Source organism: Cinclus cinclus, chromosome Z (assembly GCF_963662255.1).
Source record: "Cinclus cinclus chromosome Z, bCinCin1.1, whole genome shotgun sequence".
Taxonomy (NCBI): Eukaryota; Metazoa; Chordata; class Aves; order Passeriformes; family Cinclidae; genus Cinclus; species Cinclus cinclus.
Genome location: NC_085084.1, coordinates 70521274 through 70534177, shown reverse-complemented (window position 1 = coordinate 70534177; position 12904 = coordinate 70521274). Strand labels below are relative to the sequence as shown.

The 12904-nt window shown below is 35.0% G+C and overlaps 1 protein-coding gene across 1 annotated transcript in view; it reads right to left on the bottom strand.

Moving 5' to 3' along the window:
• The window catches only part of HCN1 (hyperpolarization activated cyclic nucleotide gated potassium channel 1), a 190174-nt gene that overhangs the window by 61995 nt on the left and 115275 nt on the right, over positions 1 to 12904 (bottom strand). The window contains exon 4 of the mRNA XM_062513304.1: positions 5613 to 5831. Coding sequence (XP_062369288.1) covers positions 5613 to 5831 — 219 coding nt within the window. The remainder of the gene's footprint in view (positions 1 to 5612; positions 5832 to 12904) is intronic.

Below are 12904 nucleotides of genomic sequence, written 5' to 3'. Positions count from 1 at the left end.
TCTTTGGGGTGGCAAGTACATTGTAGCAGTGCTGTATAGAAAGCAGAAGATTCATCTTCCAAGTGGCTCATCTTTTTCAGCAGTGACATGACGCAACAGGGCTAAAATTCTGCTTTATAAATGAAAACAGGCTATTTTTAAGTAAAGAATCACAGAACGTTTTTGTGTTACAGTATTATCAGACTTTCTAAAAACTACGATCAGCATCAGAAAAGCACGACTTCCATTTTTTAAAAACCATGTGTAAACCATGAAAAGCTACTGAACTTAGAAACCAGTACTTAGTGAGTACTTTGCTGCTGACATCAGACCAGATCCAGGAATAACATTCTAGAATTCCACTATTGAAAGTTCAGCTGTGTGTCTTCTTTATCGGTTTCACTCTATATCATCTGACTAGAGTCCAGCATGGATATTTCTCTTTAGTTTTATATATATGTATACATATACATGCCACAAGCTGGTGTAAGCCTAGTTAAATCATGATGTGGTCTTGGGTTTGCCATAGCTCTTCTTTTCCTACGAATTTCTATCGTGACCAGAACAGCCTTTTCCCAAACACATGTGGATATACACAAATCCCTGATACTTACAGATGACATAGTTACAAATACCTAAAAATTTCCAGAAATACTTCCTAAGAACTGAAGTAGTTGTAATGAACACACCGAGAACTTGGTATCTGCCTTGTTCCACTTTCAGTTTAACCTCTAGTTGCTTGAAACCTCAATAAAACATGGAAGTGCTGTTTGCCATTCCTCTTCAAGAAAGTGCAGAGGCATCACTGGTTGAATGAATGGCTGCCAATCTTGAGCTACACCATGGCAGAGCCCCTCACTGCATCCTAAAACTGCTCAGAGAAGGAGGCTTGAAGAGGTGGCCGCCCAGATTTGGAAGGGAGGACCTCAGCTATGAGGGGTACAGCACACACAGCTCCCCCAAAGCACCCCAAGACACTGCTGCCTCTTGCAATGCTTACTGAGTATTTCCCCATGGACTGTGTGGGCAATTTGGATATCCAAACTGCAGCTGAGAGGGACAGACTTGAAAAGCTGGGACAAGGCCTCACACTGCAAAATCTGAAGCTGCCCTGCTGCCCTAATTAAGTTACTCTTTTTTTAAATGTTTCTTCTAATGCTTAAGAAATGAAAATTGGGCAATCTGAGCTTCAAACCCCAATGCTATCTTTATAAAAATGCACAACATCCCATAATCGTGTAATATTTGCTTACTACTTACAACTTACTGGTTGCTCTTAAATTAACTTTATATACAGTAACTGCTTTTTCTCTGCAAAAAAAGATCATTTAAGTTCTTTTCTTCTTTTGAACAAGACTGATTTAACTGAACACATACTAAAAGATCTTAAATTAAGAGATAAAATAAAAGAAAAATATGGGGTTAGAAGATGTCATTTGGGACTTGCAGACAGTTGTAATTTTTTTCCTTTTCCTATATGAATTGACTTAAATATTTTTATGTCTCTCATATTACTTGCAATTGGCAAAACTGGTCTGATTATTTTTTCCTTTTTTGACATTTTGTGTGGTTTGAGTTCTATTAAAGAATAAACAAAATATACAAAATTATAGCAAAAGGAAAATGGATCACTAAAATGAAATTAAATAATAACCTCCCCAGCTAATACCTGGTATTTTATTAAACGAATTTAACAAACTTTATGCTATGAGACAATCTGTATGCTACCACAAATCTTGCCTCTTTTAGCTTGTTTTTTCTGGATATTTTTACCTATGACAGAATGTAATAGAGAAAATATTAACCTATCTTCAACCATGAAAATCCTTTCACATTCACAGCATTAGGTGAATATCTTCCTACTAGGAACTGCCAACATCTAAAGGAAGAAATATTTAACTAATTATCTTCACCTCCTTGTCAAGTGACTGCTCATTTTGCCTTCTTTGTTTCACACTAGATTGTTAACAAGTTCAGCATATGCATTTCTGGTTCTTTCCAATAAATATTGTCTTTGCAAAGGCAAAAATCTTTGAGATAGGCTGGCTTCCTAGACTCTAGAAAATGTCAAAGGAGTTGTCACTTAGAATATTGCTTTTAGTTATTACTGCATTCCTCTCTGACTTACACCAAAGTCAGGAAGGAGAGTGCTAAGATGACATTGATTTGTTGATTTATTCCGTCCTTTTCTAAGGTAGAATGATCCGTCAAACTTTATTACTGTAAAGAGAATATGGATTGAGTATACCTGACTTGGACATGTCTCTCCTTTATCTGGTATAAGCCCTGCACTAATTGATACCAGCATCTGATGTATGTATTAAATCTGAGAGGTATATTTTTCTGTGAGAACAGTTTCACTACTTCAGCAGAAAAAAGCCTGAACTTCATCAGAGCGACCAGAATGTATCAATGCATTCTTTTTCATACCACTTCTTCATAAATTTACACTGTACACTGATTTTTTTAATTTGATGGTTTATGATCACTCTTAATTTTCTCTGATACATTTTGGTTTTGGCCCATAAGAGTAAACCTGTGGAGCAATAACTGCTTCTTTCCATATTTTGGTTTCTCTCAGCATGCAATTTTTGGCACAGGACAAATTCTTAGATGATGTTTGACATTTGGCTTAATGAAATATTATCCCTGTCTTCCTGTGTGTAGTTCTTCCATTTTGAACTGCTTGTTCTAGTTTTGGATACCTTGAGTTTTGGAAGGATACAAATTAGGGACATTTCAGTTTTAATTAGTTGCATTCCACAGATACATTTATGATGCTATTCAGAGAAGAACCAAATAACAACCTCTTTCTTACCTCTACTATCATTCTGTGTTGCCTAGCAATCCATATTAATTTCATTATTTTCATTATCTTCATATTATATTCATAATTCTTACAAGGAAAAAAATTGAGCCAATAAATATACAATCCTAGATATATATGTCTAAAACAAGAAATTGACCCTAACCCTTAAGCCTAAAAAAAAATCAAAAAAGTCTCACTCTCCTGATGCAAAAATGGATAATGGAGTATATTAAAACTCTAAAATCTGTAGCTAGAATTTCATCTACATTTTTCTCTACTGTCAGATATGTGAAATATAAACAATTTTTATCTGCCAATATTTTAGAAAATATGATGACAAAATGGTTACCATAAAGTGGTCTTTGAGGCCCATTCATCTAGTTTGCAGAATAAAGAAAAATATAGAATACTCTTTAAGGATTTGCAGTAATGACTTAAAATTCTTAGGCCATAATCAAAGATTTATTTTAAAGTATGATTAAACTATGAATGAGAAATGGTTAAGAATGTACAGACAAGTCTGTATAGCTGTTAGAGTTGATTATCAGGGTTCAGGGTCTCAGAAATCAGTAGAAAAAATTCTTCATTAAAAACATCCTTTAACTCTAGCCCTTAATAACCACCATAAGAATAGGCTCCAGAAAATAATAAACATTGTTTTCTAAAGCATAGAAATATGCAATTTTTGGCTTATTTCTTACATTTCTGATTGGCAATGCCATCTTCTTATTTTTTCTGAACTCAGGAAACAAGTAAGAAGTACAAACAAAAGAAAAAAATAAATGTGTTGAGAATTGTACGAGGTGAAAAGTGCTGGATATTTTTAGGTTAATGTTTAATAAAGTGTGTGCATAAAATCAGAGAACAAACATAAACAAAAAGTTTTGTTTGCTGTTTTTTGAAAAGATGAGAAATGCAATACTGCTTGACTGCTGCTGGGTTTTAATTTACAAAACAAGTACAAATGAGACTGGCTTTAGTCAGCACAGTTTAAAATATATGGATATCTTGACACATGTACTATATTTCTAATGCTCAGAATACTGGGATATACAGCTGCAGCCAGCAAGGTCTGAGGATAATGATTAGGATGAGATTTCAGGTGAGTAGAGACATTTCTTCTGATTTCTTATATCTGTGTATATGTGTGTGAATATGTTGACCCTAACCTCTAATGAAACTGCACTCAGACTTCATGTCCGCGGTTATGATATTTCAATCCCACAGCTTCCTAGAAATGCCCCATTTGGATAAAATTTCCTTTCTGTTCACAGAACAGACCCAATGAGCAAGTTGAGTTAGGTAACCTACCAGGATTAGCCCTTTGCCATTATACTGAGATTAATAAGGGGGTTTCACATGGTCACTAATGGAACTCCTTGGGTTTTAATGATCATCTCTACTCTCTTTCTAAACCTCTTATTCTCACTTATATTTTATGACAGTACAGTGCGTGTAATTTCTTGCTTGCAAACTTGTTTTGAATAGCTGTTTTGTCAGCCACAAGCTAATTTTTCTGTCACTGAACTTACAGCTCATCCTGTACCTCTTCCTGTCTCATATATTGAACCCATGACCTTGTTGCAATTTGAGCATAACAAAACTGTATATAAACCCTTCTTCACCCACACATTCTAATTCCCTCCCTCTTTGCTTCCTTGTAAAGAAAATCCCCCAATCCATCCTAATTTTTCCCCCCTCTTTCTTGCCCAGCAAATTCAGGTCACTCCTCTTCATCCTCGGCAGATAAGAGGGTCCCCCTCTTGGCTATTTAGTCTCTGCCAGGTTTCTCCCTCAGGTCTGAGTTACATCATACTGTTATTTCTGCCCAGTTTGCCTTTATGGACCTTGTTGTGGACACATGCCAAATACTACTGCTCAGGCTGTGTTTCTTATTTGCTGATGTGAACTTTGACTTCACTACGTTGCTCATCTGACTTTTCCCCTGGCATGGCTCCTCCAGTTCCCCATTCTCTATAATAACGGATTTTGTCATCTTTTAAGCACCTCAGTAATTCTGCAATACTTTTTGTCCTTTCTTGAAGTTCATTCTGATCTTTTCTTCCTTATGCCATCATTCCTAGCTGTATTTTCCAGTTTCATACCTTCATCCGCACTTAACTCTGATTTTTATTACACAACTGACTTTTAATTAGGACTTACTTCAGAAAGATCCAACCCTGTACACAATCATGCTTTTTTAATTCCAATCTTACATGGAATGAAACAACATGCTTCAAAAAGAACTGTCTTCCACTAACCTTTCTCTTCTTTTCTATCTTTGGCCACAAACCTTTCTGACCTTGGAGAGGTCATGTCACTAAGCAAAGGAAGACCTCTTCTGAGCATTTCTCTGAGGAAGTTAAAAACACAACTAATTGGTTTGGTCTGGTCCTCATTTAAAGGCCATTCTTTTGAAATGTTCAAGGGTGATCCATGAAGTGCACTCCACAGGAATGACAGGAAATTGTAAAGACTTGCCCAAGCTACAAAGGTCAAGGCCCTTGTTCAAGCTACCTAGATCAAGTACCTACAGAACATAGCAAAGGGATACAAAGCAAGTTGGAAGCAAGGGACAGAGTTTTCACAGAAGAGTTTAAAGGAAATTGAACATCAAGAACTGACTGCTGTCTAAGCAAAGCAGGCTCCTACAAAAATATACTGAACTCATGTAGTGTCCTGAGCTCCTTTGTGTTCAATGACATCTACCACTGGATTCACACACTACTAGATTATTTCATGTAAAGTCATACTGCCTTTTCCAGAGTTAAAATGTCCCATTAATCCATTTCAGAACATAGGGAGTTATGAGAAAACTAGTTACCTTCTCTTGATACTGTCGTCGTGATGAATCCAGAGACTGAATGAGGGCAGTGGCATGACCAACAAACATGGCATAGCAAGTAGCCCCCACAATCATACTCAGCATGGTTATCCAGAGGTCGGACATGCTGACGGGGGCGCGGGCTCCATAACCGATGCAGAGCATATGGCTCATGGCTTTGAAGAGTGCATATGAGTACTGCTTTCCCCAGGAATCGTTCTGCAAGAAAAGAGACAAGTGACTGAGCCTGCGAGCAGCTGGAGAGAAAATTACATTTGTACCTGTTTAGTGGGATCATAGATTGCTGCCTCTGAAAAAGTAGTCTGGAAATGTACCCTCTATGTTTGAGAAGAGGCATTCCTTCTAAATTAACTGTTAGATGAAGTGTCAGATTCTGACAGATAATACTTATCACAGTAAGATGAAATAAAATTAACTATTTTTTTAATACATTATTATATTCTTAAATGTGGGTGCTATCCTAATTACAAGGAGACTAAAGGTCAATTTTATTTTCCAGCCCATGGCAAATGGATTAGAAAAAGTTGAGCACTCAGACTTATCAAGCATAATAAAGTGGTATTTTGTTTTAATACGCATGTACATACTCCTCTGGCCCTATTTCTTTCTTTCTGGAATTGTCAATTTTAACACACAGTCATATTTACCTTACTAGCATCCTTTCACTTTTCAAGGACAGAAAAAAAAAGTATTGTTTATTGCAATGTCTGCCTATTCTGATTTTTTATTTTTGGTTTTGTAATATTGCCTTTATACTGGAATAATCTCAATTGGAAATAAGTCTGTTTTTCTCTACATCGTAGCAAACCTATGTTCATAGTCACATAGTAGTGAAAGTCGGCTCAAAGAAAAACAGGTGATGCCTAGGTTCTGCATTTCTGATGTGCAGCTACCCCTTCCCAGTCTCTCTGGTAGATTAGGAGGACATAACTTCTTGCTCATAAGCTTTTAAAATTGCAAAGATGTTGACAGTATCCTCCCTTTAGCTTTACATAAAGACAGTCAGAGGGCTGTTCCCAGCAAAAAGCAGACACCTTAACACACTCCAAAAAGCCCTGGGACTCTTTGTCAGATTTTTCTGTTTTCCAAGCCAAAAGAATGAAACAAGAATAAGGAGACAAACAATGCTTGCAGGCACGCAGAACACATGAGAAAACACCGTATTTACCTCAAAAAGAACTGAAAACAAATTCAAAAATGAAGAAGTAAAGAAGGAGGAACTCGGATGACAGGAGAAAGATTAGTCACTTATACAGCAGAGAGTATAATATACAGGACCAAAAGTAATAAACTTGTTAACATAGATCTTCAAATCAGCAGCATTTATATATAAAGTTTATGTATGACATAACAATATTTGTGTCTCTCTTCTACCAATACAAGCTGTACTCAAATGATCTAATTTCTCAAAGACCTGCAAGCTTGCTCTCTTGCCATTTAAATGCCAAGGTTACTAACTATCCTTGTGGTTCACATCTATTAAAATGCTTTTTCTAGACCTCCTATTAGCCTAAATAACTGGTAACATAAAACAAGCTGCCAATTGCTGTATTTCAGATGACACAGTTAGTAGTTATTTACTATTGTAATGATTTAAAAATTAACGGTTTCTTTGTATTTAACATTTATTTCATGTTGCAAGTCAAATCTATTCAGATTTGTGAGCTGTTGCTTTTTCACAAGCTAAAATTTTGTGTCATAAAAAGAGATAAGGATTAGGTTTGAGTGTCTACACTTAAAAAAGAAAAAAAAGAAAGGAAAAAGAAAAAATATCTTAGATAATGGGAAGCCAGGTAGGTTTCAGTGACTGGTAAGGAAACACATTTCCTATTGTTTCAGGCCTTTAAAAATACACAAAAAATGAGTGAATTAAAGAAGCTTCCCCCAAAAATCTCCAGTTCAGGATTCAACTATCCAGTTTGAGCACAGAAGCTCCTTGTTTTGGGGTCGCTGCAGATACTCTAATGAAAATTCCCTATTTCTCAGGAAAGCAACTTAAAAAAATTTAACCACTCTTTATTTTGAAGACCTTTCCCTCCATCTGTCATCAAATTCCTTGTGCAGAAATAACTAATGAGGAAATTGTTAATGTGCCATATAAATTTTTTTAGCAGTTGCACTTTATATAGATTATATTGGGGAAAACAATAAACTGCATGCTGGATCAAATATATCTAGAGCCTTTCAAGGCTACAAGTAGTGTTATTTAAAGCCACAGTATTCACAAGGCTGTGAGATCTAACATTCAGTTCTTTTAGGGCTTCATAAAGTGGATCTTGCTCCTTAATTTATTAGCATAATTATTATAATTACTAAAGAAAAACAAAAGCTCATAATGATCCTGCCTAGGAATATTTTCTGTCATATCCTTGGTGTGATGAATCTCAATTAAAATACTTTCTATAAAACTATATTTTTATACCAAAGTGTCTGAATTCATCTGAACACTAATAGATTTTATTTCTTGACTGAGATACTTTACAAGTCTGTGAATCACAGTTTTAAGTAAAATACCATTGTTTTAAGAAAGAGCAAGAAAATGGAAGAGCAGCAATAAGAAACAAAATACAATGAATATTTCCTACTAACAGGTAACAGGATGAGTGAAAAAATAAATACTATTAAAGAAGTACTAGCAGAAGGGAGTAAGTGGCAATAACGAGAACTGTAATGATATAAATAAAATAAACAGATATAGATAGATAAAAATAGATATATATGCACCAAAGTGTGATCCAACAGCTCAGACAGTCATGACTGCAGCTGAATTCAGAGTGGAGATCATGGCCATCTCAAATGGCAATTTTTTTATACAAAGAGCATCAGCTTTTACTATGTAGCTTATTATTGGACCATGTTACAGGCTAGGCAGATTTCAGGCGTTTGTGAATACATGGTTCCAAGCACCAGGTCCTCAGACAGGTATAAAGGCTTTAACAGGAGAAAAAAAGAGAAAGACTGACATAGCATCTGAATTCAGCTTAGATTTGTCTGAGGATTTTGTTGCCAAAAATAGCTTGCCAATGTGTTTTTGTTTCTTTTCTTTAGTAATTGTGAGTTCTTGGAAAATCAAGTGCAAAAATTGGTCTTTTTAGTTTGCATGGGGATATTTTTTAAAAATTCTGGTCAGGAGATACCATTTTGAAAGCAGATTTCAAAACAGTTACTCGTGCTGTTCAATGATTTATTCCATATATAAAGCACTTAAAAAGAACATTGATTCTAATGTCAAATCCTATACATCACGTATGTTACAGCCAGAGTTACTAAATGAAATCATAGTTATTTAATTATTTTCCTATTAGTGTTGTATAACCCAAGGGTTTGGCAGGAATAACACTAATTTTGTTTCATTGTGAGGGGTTGGAATTTTCCACAACCTTGTTCTAACCTGCTGCTTTTTCCTGTTCAAAAATGAGGTGTGACAAATTCTCTGCTAGCCTACAGTAGTATTTTCTTTTAATAAGAAGTAATTTTGCACCTGCATCTTGAAATTTTTTCATAACACATTCACAGATAGTATCCCCAAGTTAAGAGAAGTTTCTGTTTATATGAAACAGAAAATCCTGGTTTTATACAGGTGTCTTTTCTTTAATACAATCTTAAATAAGAATATTTATATAATTACACTTTAAATGTTTCCTAAATGGCTATATTCTGCTTTTAATATATATAGATTAACCCCACCACACACACACACACACAAAAAGTAGCAACAACAAAAAACAAGCTGAAAAAATTGTCAACCAATTAAAAAAAAGGGCATTTAATTTCTTAGTTGACAATGGCTTGGTCACTGTTTCCAGATTAGCAGTAATCAGTTTAAAATGTTTTAAATTAAATGACATTAATTTGGAAAAACTATTGACTACTTTAATTGTGGGAAATACCAAAGCTGTTTATCCAAGGATTGATTACATAATCTATCTGGATGACATTAAGAAATCATCACATCTGTGACAGGAATGGTTACTGATCATCTTCCATTAGTTCTGTACTATATACATTAGCTTTGCAGTTATACTGAAGAATACATTAATTCCAGGGCACTTCTGATCCTTAAAATCTGTGTCCAAGTCTTTTCCTTCACCAAAGGATATTATGGTTTGTCCCATAATTTCAGATATGACTGCTACAAATATTTTTTTGTAATATTAACTTTTCACCTCAAAAGAAATGAATCACAGATAGGCGGCATGGCACCTTCTAAGGGAAAACAATAAAAGTAAAATTATTTTTCTAAGGGGATTAAAAAAGGGTTTCTATTTTACTGCATAATCTATGGAGGTTTTCATCAGGAAATTTTGTTGTCATATGACAAATCAATTCCACTCCCATATTGTAGTCATTCCCTCAGGCACAGCTTATCTTCCCTCAGCCATATCCTTGCACTGAGATATAAATTGATTTAGAAATCTTACGCCAAGAAGGCTATTGCACAGACTGTAATGGTTTCCTCATTTTTGCCTCAGTCCCTTTTTTCTTTCACGTCACAATTACTGCAGGTGTCTTGCCTGCATGGTGGCAGAGCCTGTAACACCAGAGTGGCCCTGAAGAAACATCTGCCTAAAATCAGGGAGACATGAACTACTGCTGGTCAAATTTATGATCAAATGTAAAAATGAGTCTTTTCCATCAGGAATTAAATTAAACTGTATTTATGTCTTATATAGCCACATATGGTTATGTAAGTTATAGCTATATACTTATTTGCAAGTCATTATTTTCAACCATTTCTAGATGATTTGTTAAACTGAAGAGTTACTTATAATTTAACCAATCAAAAAGGCATGCTAAGAAAAGGCTATAGATGCATGTTAGCAAAATTTTTACCAGGTGTGTCCAACATAGCTAGAAAAAGTCATGTGATTCTTTCCCTGTGTCAACTAGTTATGTGGACATAATATGACAACAGAACTGGGCCTCTGTATTGAATCCATCATTCCCTCAGTTATCCATCCATATATATTTATACATATATATATATACAGATTCATACTTTACATGCTTTTCCATCAGGAAGCTGCATAATTTCCTGTCTCTGGTATCATACAGTACCTTAGAATTACACATCAGTCAAAAACTCAGACAGGAAATTGGAGCAAAACATCATCTCAGCATTTCAGCTTTTAAAGAATTTGCATTCACAATGAATAACCAAGTTGGGCAATGGGAAAAGTGTCCAATATTTACTGTTTCAAAGCTCATGTAATGGTGAATGCACTACCATGTAAAACCTCTAGTTCTTATCACAGCTATTGCTCCTATGAATATCTTGTTTACGAAAACTAGTAAACAAAGGCAAGGTGGGATCAGACTTGGAAGACTAAAAATTCCAGTGTTCTAAATTTCTTAAGAAGTGCAAGGAAGAAGAGCCTATTTTAGGAAGTGTGCAAGTATGTATGATTTAAACTAGAAAAACCCTGAATCGATAAGCTTGGTGAAATAAGCAGATGTCTTCGGAAACTTCTGAACATTTCTCTCAGCTGATACATGCACAGATAACAGATGGTGTAAGTGACTCAGCAAATACTTTCAAGAGCAGTACTAGCAGGAAAAAAATTAGAAATTGTTTGGAATTGCATTCCACAGGAAAATAAGTTGACTGGAGGAGCAATGACTAAATATTATATATTTATTCTGTTCAGAGTAGCTACATGACTTTGCTGTCATTACAGCTTGTTCATTTTTTGGTGCTCTGGCTTTGGCACTAGCCATCAAACAAAAACAGTGTAGCATGGCAGATGTCTCCTTTTATTTTGATTATTTTTTGTGATGCAGAAAATATTGAACATTTATCTGCTAATAATTTCTCCAGTGAACAAAGATCCTAACTGAAATTTATCAAATAAATTAAAAATCTGATCAAGGCAGTTGGCTTTTGTTCTCCTTTGTCATAATGCACTCAAATTTTGATTATGTTCAAATGACTCTGATTTTTTTATCCTGAAATAAACTTAAGTGCCATTGTTTACAAAGGACTGACTGGAACAGATATACACTGCCTGGCAACAGGAAAATATGTTCCAATCACAGTAAGTATTTTGTGGTCACAATAAGTGATTACAAGTGTATCTACAGGTTTCTTCTGGGCAAACAATGCATCTTAAAGAGAAACATTTTCTTACAGGAAAAGAAGAAAGAAAAACCCAAAACAATGGCATATCTAATAAGAGAATACATAAATCCTGCAAGGAAGCTTTTTTGATGGGTAACTTTCTTCATGAAATAGCTTGGTTCAGGAGAGGTAAAAATTCAGGGTGCATTAAAGACAAAGTATCTCTTTGTGCTGCACCTTTCATTTGGTGAAAGGAGCTGCATATAATGTAAAACAGTTTACTTAACAAGCCTCAAATATTGAATCAAACCATTTCTGAAATGCCTTTACTATGCAATCACCAAGAAAAGCTTTGCATTTTTAACAGTAGCTATCTAGATAGTCAAGAATAGGCTGATGATAACGCGGTCTTAATATAGAGCAGTTCTGGGAAACAGTTGAAGGAGTGAAGTGACATAAACCTGACTTGTGACTCCATAGCTTTACTGAAAACTGTTAGGAAGAATCTACACTATCACAGACAATATTTGCAACCAATTTAGGAAAGGGAGCTTGGTAGAAGTAACTCAACCTCTCTACTATGTGAACAACTCAGACTAGACAGCAAATTATGTGAAGCACCTAATCCCAAATAAAATGACAAATGGAAATTATATGGTCTTGGAAGTGGACTCTGAGCTTTCTGAGTGCTGTCACCAGACTCCGAATCAAAGGGATTTTGAAGCTACATTCAAAAAAGGCGGGAAACGGCAAATCTCACAAGTGGCAGAAAAAGCTATCATTAGGAAATATCTAGACAAATTTGGAAAGTACATAGACAGATATGCACAGAATAATACTATCCAAATTGTTTCTCACTAAGAATATTTCAAAACATTCAAACATTTTCCAAGACACACTCTGCTCCTTGTTCTGTTTATAGGCATACTAATTAAATACACTTCCTTCCGTAAATATTTTTTAGAATGTATCCTAAAGGGAGAAAAAATAAAAATAGTCAATTGCTGTAGATTAAAATGGTCTAATATGATCTACTCACAAAAAGTCTGAATATGAATCTTCTTAAAAATGAATCAAGGTGAACCAATGCTACTTTGACACAGAGTATCAGCTTAAGGGTGAGATTTTGATTGAAATTTGTGAGTTATTGAATCCAGTGCTTTAATAAACAGGGTTTTTTCTTTAGTAAAATGGTGCTTGGTACCATATAGAA